Source organism: Odontesthes bonariensis, chromosome 21, assembly GCF_027942865.1.
Source record: "Odontesthes bonariensis isolate fOdoBon6 chromosome 21, fOdoBon6.hap1, whole genome shotgun sequence".
NCBI lineage: Eukaryota > Metazoa > Chordata > Actinopteri > Atheriniformes > Atherinopsidae > Odontesthes > Odontesthes bonariensis.
In genome coordinates, this window is record NC_134526.1 from 29,451,296 (window position 1) to 29,472,231 (window position 20,936).

The 20,936-nt window shown below is 37.0% G+C and overlaps 1 protein-coding gene across 2 annotated transcripts in view; it reads right to left on the reverse strand.

Moving 5' to 3' along the window:
• Positions 1-20,936, reverse strand: part of LOC142371101 (carbonic anhydrase-related protein 10-like) — a 168,195-nt gene that overhangs the window by 70,264 nt on the left and 76,995 nt on the right. For both annotated transcript variants that reach the window (XM_075453707.1, XM_075453706.1), the window contains exon 3: positions 5,542-5,684. In XM_075453707.1, the coding sequence (XP_075309822.1) occupies positions 5,542-5,684 (143 nt within the window). The remainder of the gene's footprint in view (positions 1-5,541; positions 5,685-20,936) is intronic.

Consider the following 20,936-nt stretch of genomic DNA (forward strand, 5'->3'; position numbering starts at 1 on the left):
AGCTCACTGCCATCTTCAGAATGTAATAGAGTGCCTCTGCAGCTCCTTCGTCCCAACACAAGTCAGACTTCAACATGTTTTCATTTCAAACATTGGACATTTCAGTGAACAGTTCTAATATTGGTTTATTCATTCATCTTGGCTTTCGTATCATCCTTGACCTATGAATTTTCCTCTTTCTTTTAAATTTCATCACATGTTATGGGGGATTCTTAATCAGTCAAACACAAAGATTACATTACAAACACATTAAAATTGCTATATTTCTGGTATAAATTAGATTAAAAGGGAAATGCAGATTGCATTTGTACCCATATTAACAAAAACTCAATGCAAATGTATTTCAAATGAGCTTCAACACAGCGTTTCAGTAATCCAGATATTTCATTAGCCCGAGCGACCTACATTCCCTGCTGGTTTGGATTAACAGACCCCAAGCTTCTGCCGTGCTCATCTGATCTCATGACATCCTTGTCTGAAATACAGCGTTTCATAGAAGCTGTGATTAGTGGGTGACACTGCTCTCTCTGGGAATAACGTGGAGTTCACCCATGTGGCACTTCTTAGTTTTCATCGCAACGAGAGAGTCTCACAGGGAATTACAGATTATGCCCTCAGAGGAGGTCGTGTACTGGACTAATGTTCCCTTTAGACGTCTCTGTGGCCTGTGGGACAGATTTAGCTAAGAGAAAAATATGAAAAAGTATAAATGCTGTAACAAAAGGAAAGGTTTAAAATTTGTGCTTGAGCTGAATTTACATACATTTAGAGGAGGAAACTGAAAAAAATAAGCAAATTGCAAAGGGAAGGGTTTATATACTTCCTGCAATCCTTATTTTTTTCATGTTCTAGCCTGTTATGTCCCATGTCCTATTCATATTATGTATTGTGTCTTAACGGGAAGAATGTAATATCCATTTTGTGTTGTTCTATTAGATAATTGTCAGGAAGGTTAAACACAATTAAACAAACATAATAGAACTGTCAGCAGTGTGAATTTAACGAGGGAAAGTTAACTAAACATTAATGTAAATATCTAATATCCTGAAAATCTAGAGGATAATTCATTGAAATAACATTAAAAATTTCATGATGAATTTGGCCTAGTTTTTTGTTTATTCAACTGATTTGGGATAAAGGCTGCTAGGAGTTTTACAGAGCCATGTAAAAGTAAATAATGTATTTGTGCACATGATTTAATAATTGTGCCCTTGAATTGATAATTAGTTTGTATCCCTAAGTTATTTATGTTCCCAATTTAACGTCGTGTTTTTCTCGTTCCTTGCAGCCAGTGCTGGGGACACGGTACATTCAATCTGCTGGGAGTTAGAAAAAGATGGTAAAGCAATTCATGACATATGGACGTTTACTTGCAAAGTAAAAAGGTATGGGATATTAAAGGTAGTGTACTATGGGTTTAATATTACTAAAATAATGTAAAGCCATATATTTTTTTATTACGGTCTATTTGTAAAACGAATATATAATTATTTAACTTATCATTTTTCATCCTATTTGTTTAAAATGAATATATCCAATTTGATTTGATAGCCTTTCACTGCATGTGCCACGTTTAAAGTTCTAAAGATATTCAGAATTCCTTAAATGGGCCAATTTGGATGGGATTACAATGGAATGTAATTTGACTTATACCAAATCTATTTATTCTCTTTTTAAGTGCCTTGAGATAAAATGTGTTGTGAATATCTGCTATATAAATAAACTGAATCAAATTAAAATGAATCAAACATATTGTATAAACAAGCTTCTTAAAAGGTTGAAGATGAATGATTAGGAATAACCTACAGCGGTAATCACAGAAGACTTAAGGCAGCATTAAACCCATTTTGAATGAACAATGCATCTGGATTTGAGAAATCTCTTAAGGGGTCATGAAAATGCAACAGCAAAGTGCTGCACTGTTCTTTGCAAGATCAAAGCAGCATGCTTTTTTCAGAATTTCATGAAGCATTGATGTTGAGAAAAAAATTATTCATGACTCAAAACAGATTTTATTGTAAATCAAAGGAAGAGATGTTATCGTGGTAAATTCTATCTTTGATTTAAAGTCAGGGATGATTTTCCAGGTGGTTTATTAGAAATAATGGACTGTAGCAATTTTTGCCGGTAGCAGAAGGTAAATTAATGAGTATGTGCAGTGAACTGCTTCCAAGGAAAAACTAAGGATGTAGATGTCAAAGATAACTGATCCTTAAAGGGGAATTCCGGGGCATTTGAAGCGCAATCCCATTGCTAGAGGTTGTCAAATACTGATAGTAGGACACAGACAGGTGCAAATCTGCGCTCCCTGTGTGGAGATTGCGCTGTTCGCGCAGCCTGTCACAACAATACATGCCCAGTAATATTGTTGTAATGTTTTAAATACTTGAACGCAGTTTTTCTAGAGAAGATAATTGCTTTGTATATGGGATTATCGTCCATCGACTCTTTTGGGCTTTCACATGCGCGAGCGTACAACTAACCGGTGAGTTACGTGCTGTTTATAAAGTTGTTTTGTAACGTCCCCATGCCAGTAATGTGAGAACCATGCATATGGTTTTGATGGTAAGGCTTGTGACTTTATTGTCGGATGGTTTATAAAGTGGTGTGACGTTTCTGCTGTGTGCAAGTTGTTGTTTTACGTGGAAGGTTTAGCTCTTGCCCCTAGCCACCACGTATTAGCCTCGCATGACAGGCTGCGCGAACAGCGCAATCTCCACACAGGGAGCGCAGATTTGCACCTGTCTGTGTCCTACTATCAGTATTTGACAACCTCTAGCAATGGGATTGCGCTTCAAATGCCCCGGAGTTCCCCTTTAACTGCTACAGGATGAGAAAAAGCATTGCAAGATTGTGAATAATGTAGTTTATTGCCATTAAACTGATTTCATTAGAATTTGAGAGGGAAGTAATGATAATACTGTTATTTGGAGTTATATATATTATTTCATGTTTATGCCTCAAAGCTTTTCATGCTATGTTAAATACACAGCTAATCTTACTGTTCATTATAAAGATTAATCATACCATTATTAACTCTAAGTTACTGTGACTGTTAAAGATGTTGCAGCAAAGTCAAGCTCACAAGTAAATTCAGGTGTGTGGCTTGTTAGTGCAGATGATTTTTGTGATCTGACACTAGCTTTGACACAAACAGGATACTAACAGAGCAGCAAAGGGTCTTGTATTCAAAACGTTTCATCACAAAAAAAACATTCAGTCTTCAGCATTTTGCAAGCACTTAAAGCATTTCACAATCACTGTTGCTGGACATAGAATATGAAGAAAAATAAAAAAGTTGTTTTTCTTTTCTACTGGTTGCATTACCCATAATCAGAGGCAGATGTAGAACATTTTTGATAGGAGGGACAGGCATGGGCACAGATGTGAAAAGCTTGGTACATATGAATGAGCAGTTAAACCTTGGAATGATTTAATATAGGACACTTGTAGTCTATCTGACCACTTAAAGCCCTTTTACATTTCCAGCTACAGTCACCCATACTCAAAAGCTCTTTTTAGTCTGTTGTTTTAGTCTAAACAGTGTTAGAGGCTGTGCAATTCTTTCTTTCTATCGCACATCGATGGAGGCATCTGAGGCAATGTGACGTTCAGTATCTTGCCAAAGTACACTTCAACATGTGTCCCTGGGAAGCCAGGCATCTAACCACTGACCTTCTGATTGGCAGATGACTGCACTTTCTCCTGAGCTACAGCTCACTGTCAATTGTTGGAGTAAGTGTTTATCATAACTAAAGTTGTTATTTTGTGCTATTAAAAGGAAAGCAAAATGACCATGACCAACTTGTTTCGTCTATTTAGGAGTGCCCTGCTTAGTATGCATCTAACCATTATTAGAATGGGTTTTTTTACCACTATTTTGCAAAGACTTTCGATACTTCACTGATCACAGTAAATCAATAAATTTACCTGAGCCTAATGTGAAGATTAATCTCTATTTATTCAGCATTCTCTGCCAATTAACTCACCTCTATCATTACATCTATTTGTATTATGTTTTTCTCATCCTATTCATATACATATCCTTATAGATATTTTCATCCATGTAAACAACTGGCAAGATTTGAATGCTGTGTTATGATTAAGAGATTTGATGTAGAAAATAGAACAGAATTTCCAGACTTTTAAATTTTCCAAATGTGTTGTCATTGCAGCACAGCACGGTTACATGCACAGGTGAGCCAAGCTACAGTTACAGCTCAATGGAGTTGTTTAATTGGACCACTGTCATTGACCCAGTAAACAGGCACAGGAGCAGAATCGAGCTACTGACTAAAGAATGTCTGAAGCTTCTAACTTTCCTTGTGGGACATCTTTATACATAGAAGTAACTCCAAATTCATTGCACAGATGTTGTCTTTAAATAATTTGAACAGTGATTTTGCTTGATAGTGTCAGTTTGAAGTGGATATTTGAATTTTATTGTGAAAAATTGTTGTGACCCAACAGGCCAAAATGTTGCGCTTGTCTTTTCCAATGAACTGAAAACGTCCAACCATAATTAAGGAGGTTTCCTGTACAAGAACATAGCTGCATCTGTTACAATAATATGAGCGACTGCTGAATGTGGCCACAGTGTCGCACATTCAGCTAAGCATTGAAAACTAAAATGTATGTAACATTTCTTTGTATTATTTCTGTTGCATTGCATTTTGTAAAGCTGCAAGAGAATTTTTCGAACAAGCAACATCCGTCAATGCCTCATTTTTACAAAGCTGTTACTTACACTCTAATTATTGTTTGACATCTCTTGTGAAACTATCATCCATTAAGCCCACAGTTGTTAATTCAAGCTCTACAGTTGTTCAGCTACTGCTGACAAAAATTGCAGAAGTTTTTTTTTCTTTCCTTTTGTTTAAGGTAGAAAAAAGTTTCCAGGATTTTTCAACTTAATACGTGAGTTTTTCCTGCTATTCAAATTTAATTTGAGTTATCTCTTTAACCAGAGCCTTGTAACTCAAGTCCTAAATCATTTCTCCATATTGTAGTTAATTAAGTCTGTCATCCATGTGATGTAGAAAACATTAGTTTTGATTATATCATATGACATATTTAGAAAAGAGATTTATTTAATTTTATGATTTCAAGATCACAACTAACTGTTTTTTAAATCAGCCCCTAAACACAGTATGGCCAGTAACTACAATCACCACTAATTGCCTAAATGAATTCACAATGCAACGTACAACAACCCCAAAAGCTGTTATAACTATGACCGATGATGATTTAGAGAATATTTTTGTCTCAAAAGATTTACTTTGATTGATGGGTAAAGGGCTAAAACTGTAATGCCTCCTTAGCCTAGTGCAGTGAAGTGCAGTTGGGAATTTTAAAGCCTCAGATGTAGATGAAAAGCTCAGTGTTTTTCAGACAGAATTGTCTCGGTATTCTCATTTAGAGACTGTTTTGAGCTGTTTTCATGAGTTAATGCCCAGCAGCTGTCAGAGAATGAAAGTCCTGTTTGTATGGCAATGATCCTTAAGTTTGTAGTCCAGAGTTTTCATCTATGCCAGCTCTTACCTTGCGACCTCCTGTGTTTAGCCTGAGAGGGGTCAGGTAGGGGTCAAAGATCATGTGACTGGTTTCGATGTCAATGGGGGACTGCCTCTTCCCAATGGCACACAGGTTCCAGGCTGAGTTCACCAGACCCCAGAAGGATGGGACTGTTGGTGGAAGAGGAGAAGGGGACAAAGGCAGAAGTTAACATGAGTGTGTTTGTGCGCTCCACATAATCAAACCCTAAAGGCAGAGGGAAAGTGAGAAGCAGGCTTCATTACAATGGGACAGGAGAAACGTGGGAGTTCTGGGAGATTTGAATTCACACATAGCTTTATTACAATGTGACTAAAATAGTACTTTCATGAAAACATCCCACTTATTATCAGCAATTAAGGTGGATAAGGCCTGCTTTATGAAAGTATTAACGTTTTAATTGCTCACAGTCCACAGTGCTCACTTTGCTGTAAGTGGATGCAACTATGTTAACCATTCCTTGAGAGGTTACATTTGACCCCAGTTAATTATAATAAGAAGCACTTTTATAAATTAAATAAAGTAATAAACAGGCCACTTTTGACAAGAGCAATACTGATACACAGTATCACACTGGTACACAGTCCACTGCTTAAGTATTTGGACAGTCACATGCTCCAGCACATCCAGTTTGAAATAAAGTAATGGATAAGGTGCCAAGCCTGAGCTGACAATGATGTAGGTTTGCATTAATACAGAAATATATCGAAGAGAGTGGAAGATAAAGCCCTTTTTACACGAAGTGTGTGAAGATGCAACAGAGGTAGAAAATCACGAGTGAGACAGTGAGGAGGGTATGAAGTGAAAGGAGGGGATAAGAGAGGAGTCTGAAACTGATTTAGAACCGTTTTGAGTCAGTTAATAGGGAGAACAGTCTAGTAAGAATTTGACATGGATGGAAAATCTGCAAATGATTCACTAAATCCCATACAGTCTGATTTGTCAAATTTGTTGTACAGTATCACACAGATGTATTCAGCATAATAAACTCCATTTATACTGCCTTTGACATGCTGACATTTATCAATTTTGTTCTATTACACATTCACTTTTGACACAGTAGCTATATTATATTATAGTATGTTACAAATGATCAATATATGTGTGATGGACTGGCGACCCATCCAAAGTGTACCCTGCCTCTCACCCAATGACAGCTGGGGTAGCCCCCCCCCCCCCCCCCCGGCATTAGACTTTGTGTAGTAACTTTTGTATTCATCCTAATAATTCTCCTAAGAAGATATTGTTATTGTAAATTTAAAAAAAAACAGCAAAATAGTTAAAATTACATTTAGACATTTCTGTTTAATGCCTTTATTTAAGTAACTTTGTTCAGACAGCTCGAGTAAATTTCCATGGTAAAATCCTCAACACAGAGAAAAACAGCTTGACTTTTACCAATTGTTCTTTAAAACAGAAAGATTCCATCCATAAAGCACACAGGTAGGCCCTGTAATTACTTCTGTACCTGCCAACTGCACAGCAGCAACTTTATGATGAATATAATGCTTCATTGTCAGACAAGTCTGAAAATCTTATTTCATAATACTCTTTATATCATGAACAGCGGGAAATTGGAACATAAAGGCTCAAATTACAGAACCAAATGTTCATCCAGTCAGATGTTCCATCCTCCTCGTGATTCTACAATTCCATAATTCTAAAATCAATCAGAAAAATCAATAAACCCTCCCATCAGCTAATATAAAACCCTATCTTGGCTATGTAGTTTAATTCTCTTATGATGATGATCTGAAGAATTTGTGATGAAGCCTGCTGCTTTGCTTTCTCCAACACCAGCTGATCCTTTCTTCTATCCCACAGTACGGGACCTGGAACTGGATGTTGCAGTAATGTTGGACCATGATCACATGTACACAGCTTTAGACGTCCTCCCTAAAGCTACTGACACTTTGACACATAAAACAACATTCTCTCTCTCTCGCACGCACACACACACACACACACACAGTCACAAGAGCTTATCACTTCCTAAACAGTCATAATGCTTGTCAAAAGCTGGCTTAATGACAGCTCAGAGTGTGAAACAGCTGCCATTATAATAAAAAAAACTCATCAACAGCATGCTCAGCTAAGACACAGTTAATGGGAACAATTTTTCAATCCTTCACTGATGTCAACTCGTGGTTCATAAAACTTTGATTTGAATCCTTTTTTTCTTTTATTTGTATGCAAGTTTTATATTCATACACTACACACCGATTCCTGCTCGAGGAACTACCTGGTGCCTGGCCTGTTTGATGACCACGTCTGGCCCATGTATTTGAAACACAAGAACTTAAGAAGTTAAAGAAGAAAAATACCCTTCACTCCCCTCCTTCCCTCTAGCTTTTCCTCTATCACTCTCTGTAGATCCATCCACTCCTCCATCCCTCTCTGGCCATATTGTGTAGAGGAGCGGAGTGACAGATGTGGCAGCCCCTGACCCCTGCTTAGCATACAGTCGCATGTTAACACACTGTTACATTTCCCAGCTGTACGTGTGTATGTGTGAAAATGGATCTGTGTGTGACAAAGATATACCCTGCTTGTGAGGATGCACATAAAACAACTTTTAGAGGTTGCAAATGCAGAAAAACATTCTGTCTTCATTTGGAAAATGGTAGTGTTGGCAGTAATGCTTATTGAATCGATGAGAACCAACATATCAGTTTGAGGCATGACAGCTTGCATAATTAAGGTCTCCTGAATTGTTGAATAACAACATAGATGGATGTAAGACTAAACATAAACAATATGGTGGGTTGGAGTGTGCGTTCGAACATTCCCTTTGACACACAATAGCTATCTAAACATTGTTGCACAACACATATACACCTTTCTGGCAATATCACACGCTGCAAGCACTTGCCTCTAAAAGTGTGAAAATCTTTAACCTGGCTTCTAAACTTCCAAGATCTCAACCTACAGTGAATCCACACGATGTGCTAGAATGAGCCCAATCCATTGAGGCCCAACTCTATATCCCACAGTTCCAAAGGATCCAAAGTTTTAGACCCTGTCAGGGGTTATGTCTCACTGCCCAAATGGATCAGAATGAGAGGGAATTACTATACTGTAAAGATTAAGCAGATTATTGGGAAATAAAGGATGGCTGGCACTGATCTCCAGAGATTAGATATGTTAAAGACCAGCTCCTGAAAAAGCAAGAGATTTCTGAACAACCAACACTAGCTTCCCAATGAAGGGGACAGAAATTGAAGCACAAAACCAGGACCAGATGCTGCCAGTTTGTAAATACAAAATAAAAGCTCCTCTTTAAAAGGAGAAGGGTGCTTTGAACCTTGCATCTATATCATTGACCATCATGACAGCTTTTTTCGTATTTGTGAGTTGCATTCAGTTAATAACACAACAACAGTTTACTAAAACACTTTTTCTCACATCCTCGTTGAGAATCACACAGACAAATAATTTTCAAATCTGTACTCAGAATTAGTTCCCTCTGTCAACAGTGAATCAAATACTGACATTTCTGTTTCATTTTCTCTGAGTTGTCTTTTTACCGTGACACAGTTGTCACCACTAATGTCGGCAGTTGGAAAGCGCCTTGAGTATCTTACATGTGGAGACTGAACAGCAGCTGAGCTGTTTCATATGATCACATTATTTACATTTTTATTTTGACTACATACTCACTCTCAAGGGTGAAGCTCGAGCAGCTTCTCCTTTTTGTTTTCTTTTTCCTTGATTAAAATTTTTCTTGTAATCTCTATCCCTTTACCCGCAGCAGTGTCCCGCTCTGAATGCAAATTTTTCACATCTTGACTGTCAATCAGTCCAGCAACGAGTGCGTTGTGTTATGTGACATACCTTAGAGTTCATCTCTCATCCGTAGGCTTATCATGTGACAAGGAGAGTGCAGGTATTCTGAGTGATGGCTTGGAGCAGAGTGGCTTGGAGGCCTCACATTGGCTTGTGCCAGTGATGTCGCAACGCACCTTATTGTGCTGCATAAAAAAAACTAGGGCTGGGCAAGTTAACTCGTTAATTCGCTAATTATTTAACGCCGATAAATATTTTATCGCGCATTAACGCAGTTTTTAATTTTTTTTTTAATTTTTTTTTTTTTAATTTATTTTATTATTGTAAAAGTCTGTTGCTGTCTGCTGCGGAACCAGAAAAGAAAGTAATCGGCGGATCCACCAAACACGGAGAAGGGTACTGTACTTTTACTCAGCCATTTTCATTTTAAAGTTCTTCCAGGTGGCGGAGTCGACAGAACCAAAGTCATCTGTAAACACTGCCAAGTTGAATTGTCTTCTCAGCGTAGTAGTTCCAGTCTAAAATATCACTTAAAGGCAAAACACACAACTGATAGCAGCAAGTCATTCAACGAAACAGACAGTGGAGCGAGGCTTCTACATAAAAACTACAGAAAGATGTTGATGTTAAAAGTGTGTTTGCACAACAAATGTTATGGCACTTTCATTCATATGGCAGCACATTTAAAATAAAACTAAATGCTAAAAGCTATACACTACTTTTGAATTCATTTTTGGATTTTGCGTACAAATGCGATTAATTGCGATTAATAAGGGAAATCATGCGATTAATTAGATTAAAAAAGCCCTAAAAAAAACAAAACCTTATTTTAACAATACAATTTTGACTTCCATGGATACCATTTTGCCCATTGCCTTGGTTACAGGTAATTTAAAACTACAAGGAAACTTTCTGGTTGGGCTTAGACAATAACATCACTTGGTGAGGGTTAGAAATCAAAAGAACTTTGGGTTAAAATAAACATCTCAGGGACTTAAACATTCTCTCTTCACTGATGCCTCTTTTTTTTTTACTCTTTTCTTATAGTTGCTCTTGCGACCACAAAGGATCACATATTCTTTGAACGCTTATGGAACCCTTTGATGTCACATGCTCATTGTGTTTGACGACTGGCTCATCATAACTCCTGAACTCACCTGCTCTCCAACTTTAAGAGTTTCTGTTGACAATCAGTTTTACTCTGTTTCTGGCTAAGAGTAACACTAATAAAACACTCACTTGATACTGAAACCGGATATTTTTGTGAGCTTATGCTACTTGTTTGTCATATTCTATAATGTTGGTACATCTACTTAACCTTGGACTGTCAGTATTTCTAGGAAAATATAATTTTCTTTCAAACAAAAGAAGACGGACATGCTTCCAGAGTGTGAAACCTTGCTTTGAGGGATTCTAGATGGAAAACCTGGCAGCCAGCAAAAGGAAGACCTTTGTTTCTTACCATGTTCATCTTCATATACAGTCTACAGACAGAAGTGCTCCTACACATACAGTCATAGAGAATAAAGTATGAGGGACACACACAGACATGGTAAAAGAGGAAGGTGGAGAGAGGAATCCCCTAAGGACCTACCAGTCTTTTAATATTAATAAATTCGACATGGTTCAAATGGAGGAGAGAGGAAAGAGAGACAAAGACTGGTAAAGAAGGGAGAAAAAGAGAGGAAAGACAACCTGAGGACCAACTGTATGGTGCATCATAAAAGGAGGGCAGGTTTCTGGAGACTTTTGAACTAACTGATAAGGATTAAGTAATTCATTCTGTTGTAGAATAAACTGACAAATCCTAATTACTGTATGGTGAGAGAAAGAAGTTGAAAGATATTTGTTTATCGTGTTGTTGTCAATATTTCAACTAAATGTTCAGTACAGGACGTACCCCACTGAGAAGAATTGAGTGTGCATCCAGAGCTTGGTTAAAATACTGTATATATCTCTATGTAATAAAGCCCCATTGTTTTACAGATACTACTAAAATGGAAAAACTAACCTGTTGGGTAATGTGTTTATTTCCTGATATTAACATTTTTAATCTTGCTTCCACAAATACCCACAAGAGGATTAAATGTGGATTAATCTGTAACTGAAAATAGGTCCCAAAAATGTCCTATTTCTACCTGTTTAAATAACATTTGCTAAAAACTACATTTCCCAGTTGTTTTAGGGAATTAAAAACCCTCTCCTCTGATTAAAACAACACACTTTTTTTTACTGACTGTGCAGGGAAGTTAAAAAAAATATGTAATCATCATTTGCAAGGTCTACCGGAAATTTGATTCAATAATCTACAGACTTTCATTTATCAATCAATGGATGAAAGGCTAACCTATGTCCAAAATAACAACAACCATTCAGCAAAGTGCAAAGAGTAACACATTTGATCCAATTTGCTTATTCTAATAAACACATAGGTGTATTGGACTATTTCTCAGCTGTAACAGTATCTCTCTTTAGTTTCTGCTGATCTTCTAAATAGAAGCCAATAGTTCTTCATTCGCTGATATAGGCAAGGCAAGGCAATTTTATTTGTAGAGCACAATTCGTACACAAGGCAATTCAAAGGGCCTCTACCCTCTATACCTCTATAGCCTCTATACCTCTACCCTCTATATACTGACAGGGGTATCTACCCATTCTTGCATTGATGCATAGAGTCAACACAAGATTTCCGCATCAATGCAAGAATGGACCCTCCATTAACATTTCAGTAATGCACCAAATGAGAGATTTGGAATTATTTGAATAGTGAACAAACCCACTATAGTTACTTGCAACAACAACGCTGACATGTACTATGCAACATACACCATCAAATGCAGAATCTGGAAATCATTTGGATTCAAAATTGCAAAAAAGTCTGGCCTTCTATGAGTGTATGGTTTTATTAAACTAACTACTTTAATCTAATACTGTAACTCCCACCGTAAAGGGTGTTCTGAACTGATGAAACGGTGTCACACTCAAGCTCAGACCTCCGATCACTGTATTTTACGTGGTTTATTTTTGCATAAGCATTCATACTTTACATGCTATGCTGACTAGCACCTATACAGTAATCGTGCCTTTCGCCAGGTAATCAACTGAAAAATGACACAATTATAAAACAAAACCACAACTTTAATTACACAGACATAATATCCATTGTATAATCCGCATACATGAACATATTTGTGGTATTTAACGCAAGTTTTAATCACTTTGTATTCATATATCTTAACTCACCAGCTCAGCTTCACCAGTCAAAACAACGACATCCATAAAAAGGAAGATCTGGCAAGTTACTACATCCGCCCCAAATAAAAACAGGGGTAAATTCTAACACAAGAGGTCACTATGAAATCACCACAAATGTAACAAATGGTACAAAATAAACCAACATGTTTACACACAATGAGGTTTGTAGAACATCAGTTGAGTCTTGTGGTAGCATGACAGATACGAACACTCACCTGAGCCTCATGTCATTTAACCCTTGACATAATATGTCCAAGTCACATGAACAGAAGAAGCTGTCCAGTTCACTGGCAATCATGGTTGTGGAAATGTGAGAAGACCTGTCAGCTGTGGGAAACTATATTCTGCAGGTTTTCAACACGCCCGATATGACAAGCTTTGGATAATGTGGATGAAATATGTGCCTACAGTACTGGGGTGACAGTAATTTGGAAAACATGATGCCATGCAGGTTTAAGCGGTCTAATGTATCTGCTTACATACTTTTCATAGCCATAGGATAGTAACTGCAGTGGAAACATTAATTTGACGACTTCTGAGAGGAGACAGTACTTCATAAATTGGTGCAGGCAGCTGACAGGAGCCAGTCAGTTTGTGAGATGGTCTGCACATTTTGACAACTGCTCGAGACTTTGCAGCTCTGCGCACACACTTTCATTCTATGTTAATTTTTCGACATTCTGATGTACGTAACCCTTTACACAAGAGGCCCCTGGTGCATGTACTGTAAATTGTGTGCTGGTAAAATTTTCCACTAGCTCAATGCTACATGACATCAACACAACAACACTTGTTCAAGACCATCATTCGCTATTCTCAATGTGTTGTAGGTTGTGTAACACAGCATATTTTCTATGTCTTATCTCATTCATGCCCTCTCTCTTGCATTTCAAGCCGTGAGAGCACATTGTAAGCAGAAAATCTCTTGCAGGGAAGTGCATGTTTGTAAACTGCAACTGCAGAAAAAGCATAAACCAAACTGTCATCATCCTGTAATTGTGCAGTGTTCATGTGTGCAAAAAGCTATAATGAGAGATTGTGGTGAATCCATGGATGCTATCACAGTTAGCAGGAGAAAAAAAGAGTACAACAAGACATTGGTGTTGTAGATTCTTTTTCTAGCCACAACTTGCGTGAGGTAGAAGGTAACTTCTATTTCTAAAGATTTTGCAACTTAAGGTATGGCTTAAAATGACAATTTTCATGACATGATCCATTCATTAGAGCCGAGGTAAAAACTAGATTATATCACTGACAAAAGTGTGCCAGATGTGTATATCAAGGTAAGGTGTTGTGATTTCCAGGTCTTTCAACAAAAATATCAGTATAGTACTTTGCCGAATCTCACAGAATTGAATTACACCAAATTGTTATGTATGAAAAGGTATCATATTGTTTTCCATACACTCATAATGAATCTAGATACAATCTTTAATCTCCCTACGATTTTCATACCCTCTGGGTTAGCATTTGTGAAAAGATGCAGCTCATCGTTATTGGAGTGCAAACAGTATACCCATAACAATTATGACAGCCATAAAAGCCCCAGACAGTGAAATACAGTACAATAGTTAGAAACGGGACAGATGATGGCAACGAGTAAGGGAAAGATCGGAAGGAGCATTTCGAGAGCTGGACGGTATCCGCTATTTTGAGTATCAGAGCCAATAGTGGAGGCCTGGTGAGTGGATAATGAGGAGAGCAGCTCAGGGCATTTGGTGCTGGAAATCACATGCTGGGACTGGGACAAGGTGTGAGTCTTGACTGTTTTGGGGATAATGCACTCACAAAATGAGTGTTTGACAGAGCATGTCATCTCATAGAGTCAAATCAATTTAAAAACGGCATGTCTCGTTCAGAAAACAATAGCCATTAAGTAGATTGGTTACTTTAAAAAATAAGAGTTTTGCCATTCTCAGAATTGATGTGCAACAGCAGGCAACGCACAACCAAGCTACAAAGCCTGTAAATTCTTACATTAACCTTTCTTGTTCCTTATAAAAAGCAATTTCTTCTCTGAAATGATTTCATTATCAGCTTCTGCTACAGTGGAAGCCTTAAATGAAGTCTCTTATCAGACATCCATTCTGTGCTAGTCATCCAGTGCAGCACACAATTTCTGTTTCCATACAGACACTCCTGCAGACAGACGAACTGGCCTTGTCTTTTAAAATGTTGTACGTGTTCATTCCTCTTAGTCTTACATTTACATTTATGTCCTTGGTTTGTCTGTAAACCTCATCACAACAAAGTTGCTTTCAAAGGAGCTTGGTAAACACACACACACACACACACACACACACACACACACACACACACCCCGGACTTGATTTTGACAAATCAAAGTTTCTTTTACCTGGAGCCCCATAAATGGCTTTTTTGGAGTGGCAGATAGAGTAGTCATCAGATCATATACATCAAATTAAAGTATGAACTGATCAGATCAAATATTAGCCTCCTTTAAAATCATGATAAAAGTTCAAATTCTGACTATATAGAGCTTCTCCCTCTTTTTTTCCGTCTTCCTATACAGTGTATAAATACATACTAGTACATTTCTACAAATTGTTAATCTGTGAAAACCTGACACAGCAGTTATCGATGTAATAAAATGAAACACGTTAGAAGAAGACAAAAAAGGTAAACATTTCTTGAATCCCTTAATTACTCTATTGTTGACAGATACTACATCCGTGTCAAAATATTTAATGCAGCTGCTCATCTTGGTGTGTGATAAATAAGCGTCACACACATGTGGTTACGGTATTTTTTTGACACAGTCTTATATTTTTTATGACTGAGAAATCATTTAATTGTCATTCATTAAATCATTAAAAGAAAGCCTTAAATTAAACATTTCAGCCACTAAGAAGAATACTTTGTATTCCTTCTGATGAAGATGAAATCTATATATATTTTTTGTGCCATCCAGCACAACTTTAAAAGAATTTCAGTAAGACATCTGATTTGTGAGTGCAGCATGTTTTGTGAGTTTAGTCGAGGGGGCGAGTAGCCTTTTGCTGTACCTGCTATTCGTAAAACTTCAAGAATATCATGCATCATCAAAGATGCTTTGTAATTTCAAACAATGTTTAATCATCATATGGGTTTCTAACAAGACAAACACATGTTAGGTAGCAACGCCTTTATGGGTCTGTCCATACTGTATTTAGCACGGTTTGACAGTTTTTAACTATAAGTTTATAACAAACATGTCACCTTACAATTATCTGTATTCACTTAGATCTACCAAAAACACTGATAACAAGACAAAATAAGGTTTCAAATGAATGTGCCCATTATCAAACTTTTCTAGTTGTTCATTTTTGTATGAAAGTAGTTTTTTTTAAATTTATTTAACCTTTATTTTACCGGGAAAATAGACCCGTTGAGATTAAAAATCTCTTTTACAAGGGCGTCCTGGCCAAGTGGCAGCACAAGTTACAAAATTAAAATTTCCGTTGCATTAAAATAACAAATCAGGTAAAACAATAACAAATCAATTAAAACAATTACAGACAAAGGACTCAGTCTCAAGTGTTCTCATCCTGGAATTAAAATCGCTCAAAGGAATCAGTTCCGTTAATTTCAAATCCTTTTGTAAATTGTTCCATGAGGTAGGAGCAGAAAAAGCAAAGGCCCTTTTTCCCCGTTCTGTACGAAAACGGGGAACAGAGAGTAGCAAATGGTCATTGGAACGCAGACCATAAGAGCCAATGTTCCTTACTGTGATTAGGCTGCATATGTAGGGTTGCAGTAGTCCGAGTATTGCCTTGTATATAAAAGTGTACCAGTGAGTGAGTCTCCTGGTAGCCAGTGCAGGCCATTGTTCTGGCATGTAGTTCACAGTGATGGGTTAGAGCCCTACAGTTAGTGATGAACCTCAGGGCAGCATGATAGACAGAGTCAATCTTACTCAGGCATTGAACTGAAGCGTTCATATACAGGAGGTCTGCATAGTCTAAAATGGATACAAAAGTTGCAGAGACAAGGCGCTTCTTAACATCAAAGGAAAAGCAGAATTTATTTCTAAATAAAAAACCTAGTTTTAGTTTAAGTTTCTTTACAAGGTTTTCAATGTGGGCTTTGAATGTCAGCGTGTCATCAAGCAAGATACCAAGATATTTATACAAATGTACCACCTCAATTTCATTTCCCTCAAGGGTGAATATTGTGGGGATGTTTAACAGTCTTTTCCTTGGCTTTGAAAACAACATTTGCTTAGTCTTATCAGCATTAAGTAGTAATTTTAGCTGTAGAAATGTGTGCTGGATCACATCGAAGGCCTTCTGAAGTGATTCAACAGCATTGGCAGGGGATGAGTAGTAAATGATTGTGTCATCAGCATAAAAATGCATATTAGCATCAGACACATTTCGTCCCACATCATTTATGTACATAGTGAATAAGAGGGGGCCTAAAATTGAACCTTGTGGCATTGGACATGGTAGTAGTAATAATAGGATTTTTCTGATGTAATATTGTGGTGGGCTCCAGGGTGGGAACCTAGAGGTTCATATGTTGAGCCCAATGCAAGCAAATGCTAAGCTCAGCTTTAGCTTTGAAATTAATCTTTCACTATGAGATAAATTCCCAGGAAGCGTGATGCTTTAGTAGCCCAGCTGAAATAATAAGAAACAAATGAAAGTCTTCAAATGAAAATAATTGAATAAATAAACATCATATTTAGCAGGCCAACATTGTATAATTGTAATGACAGAAAAAAATATGTAAAACCTTAACATTGTTACTCTAAACAAAGCAAGCATGAATGACACATGAGGTTTTTTTCAAAATGTTTTGTGGTATTTCTTGGATGAGCTAAATGGTTGAAAAGGTAATTTTTCTGCTACAAGATGGCTGACTTGGATACGGGTGGAGTTTGTTATTCATCACCATGTGACATTACAACATGGTTGACTCTATTAGATGTGAGTGGAGTTGGACGGTTAAACTGCGGTTGCAGTGAGACATGGAGCTGGGACTTTATGTGATACATTATAACAGCATCTGTTTATACTCATATAACTATAACTATAATTTTAAAATGCAAGTGAATGCAAAAATGCAAGATGCGATCAGAATAGGACTCAAGCTTGACTGTCCCAACTTTTTTGCCTCTTAAAAGTGAAATGTTGATGAGTAACTATTAGAAAAAATGCTGTGATACTGTTATTTTATGGAGTTACTGTTGTGAGCTGTAACATGAACAAAACAAAACCTATGGAAACAAATTACGACAGTAGATTAATTTAGATATTTTGCATTTTGTCGTGAGACTAGGTTATACGTTCAACTAGAAGAACAATGTGAATGACTAATTTACTATATTTTGCATTTACATTAATACTATCAGAAAGTGCTGTACAGAAAAAATTAAAACCATACAACATAAAATGAGAATGAGAGCCTTACAGTAGCGACAGCGTGTGATAAAGAGTTGTGGTGCCTTTTCTCTTTGTAAATTTTGAAATATTCTTGTGCTAAACATGCTAATTCCCTGTGTTGTTGGCAGATTTTGACAGTCAATATTGAAATTAGCTGGCTGCGTATATGTTGCAATGTAATGTCTCGCCTATTTCATCAGGACTAAACTGTTTAAAACTTTGTACATTGCGCACCCCAAGGAGCGCATGGCCATGGTCACCTATCTCCCCTGTCTGTTTTCCATGTTTGTCTGTCCGGATGGGTGTACTGGAACTGTAATTTCGTTATGCTGTAAGGTGTAATGACAATAAATTCATCATTCATTCATTCAAGAAAGTATCTTTATAAAGTGTACACAAGTTATAAAAGTGACTGCTAAAGTAGCTAGCTGCTGGGGCAACAGCTCCATATTTATTCAAGAAAGTAGCAAACCAGCAACATACTGTATATCTCAAACAATACATTTAAAATCTCCTTCATGTGTTTTAGCAGCATATAATATAGTTAGGCTAACAGGTGAATCTCTGAATGAAATATTCTTATCGATTTGATGTAAATCGAGCAAATAAAATCTCACAGCTTTAGTAGAAATGTTCTAGGTTCTAGATCAAAACCTTGCTGTTTTTGTTACAGTTGCATGAAAGTACGTAATGTCACATTTTAACCCACTGACTCACCTCCTGTAAAACAACAAGAAAAGCAAAGCCAAAAACAGAAATGCAAAAAGTTCTCTTATTCAGTTCTAACTGAAGCAGAAAGAGTGATCATATAGATTTGGTAATTCAAACTATAAAGTTAGTTGGTAGAAAATAAAGTTTTCAAATCTTTACCAAACAAATCAGCTCATAACTATTACAAACTAGAACTTATTAGTCCTTGACAATTGAATGCTTTGCCAAAGAGATGTTGCTTATGCTGCTTACTCCATGTTGCAGCGGTCGTTGATGCATAATTCTGACATTACATGAAAGAGAAATTTTAAGTTTGTTAAGGTTTCAGAAAAAACTTTAAGATTAAGTTTTTTCTTCTGAACCATGCAATATTTAAATAAAAAACAATGATAAGTCAACAAAGCCATATTTCTAATCATGCAAAGAAACAACACAACTCATTCTATCACAGGTGTATTTGTTATTTCTCTCCGAGTCTCCTCAAGGGGATTATGCCCTTGAGTTCTAAAGCAAAATGTCAGCTGGATATTGGTTTAGTCATACTAAGTTATAATTGGTAAAGATAAGTGAAAATACAACAAACCTTGAAGACTGAGGACTATGACTCATTACTTTAGATTACTTGAGTCTGTCTCCCAGCTACAACATTTCTTGAAATTAAGTCAACATTAATAGAAATATTAATTTAAAAAGAAAAAAAAATACTGTTTAAAAGGGCAGTACATGAAATGTGAACTTTACAAACTATGTGTCATTCAGCCATCTTGTTTCTATATTTTGCCAGGTGGACTTAATTAAAAACAATAATTACAAATTTTTTTTAAATATAGGCCTACATGTAAGTACAGTACTACATACTGAATGCATGTAAATACACTATATTCAAGAGGGTAGAGTGTGATGTACTGTGATGTCCTTAAGAGCAGTACAAAGTCTCATGATGTTGTTAACATGTCAGGTTTTTACTTACAGCAAGTTTGTGAACCTTAAAACAATGTGGTTCTGACTCATTCTGAAGTACACGACTTTCATTATGCAAATTTGGGCTCTTGAAACTGCCCTTGAGTACCCAGGTGCTTAGCTAATTGCTATATCAATCCCATATTGTTATGTTTTATAGCCGCTTGACATTTTTGTGGGCTTTTGATGGCATCTTTGTGGGATCTTTAATGTAAATTTGATTGATCTGTATGGTTGTATTGCAGCATAGAGATGTTTTATGGCAATGGTGTTACATCCCACAACTGTAGGGGGAGCCAATGAGCAGAAAACATTTTTAAAAATTCCAAATTCTCTTTGACACTATGGTCTCTTAGTCCTGATTAGATTTTGATGTCGATCAAAACTTCAGAAAAAAATTGCTGTGATTCCCATTTTATATGGGTTCATATTTTGGCTTATATTGACTTATTAATTGGCTGATCTCAACAAGATTTGAACTTTTTTTTTTGCCAAAGAAAACTAAAATCAACCTTGCAACAATGGCTGCTCCTTCAGAGGTCCGTTTCACGTAGCAGGTTTAGTGAAAACTCTGAGTTGGTTAACCCTGAAATGAGGGAAACCCTGAGTTTTCCGTTTCACAAAGGGAGGTAACTCAACCCCGAGAAAGAGGGGTAACTCTAGCCTGTTTCACAAAGAGAGGTAACTTAACCTCACGGTCAGTTACCGGAGTAACAGACTCTCTGAACCTAACCTGGTCGGGACAAGGTTTTATTCAAGAAACCTTGAGTTTCTTTCTGTCTCCGCCCTCTTTCAGCCACACACGCCATTTGATTTCCTCATTCATTCAGTCAGCAGAGCGAGTTCTTCTACTTCTATAAGTCCATTAGGCACAGTAGGAGGCAACTTTTTTCACGAACATGTCCTTTTGACAACGATCCCGTGGATGAAGGTGCAGCATTATTGCGCAGAGAAATAAATATTCGTCGGAGATGGTTATCAGACCGCGCACAGATTTTTGCATTTACAGACAATTATCTTTTTGAGCGGCACCATCAGAATGTGTTGGGACAAAAGAAAAAAAAGACATAAAAGACAAATAAATATTTGTATGAATAGGCTTAAAAAAGACATATGTAGGCCTGTTATATTTTATAAAGGCACTCGTGTCTTGGGGGTGGACTCCCTCAGCCACTTCCCTCCCGTTAGAGGTGGCGGTGCTGGGCAGCACCCGTTTTACGGGCATCTGCCTTCTTTCTGTTGGCTCAGTAGAAGTCTGTGTTAGTTTAAATAGGTTTAATTATT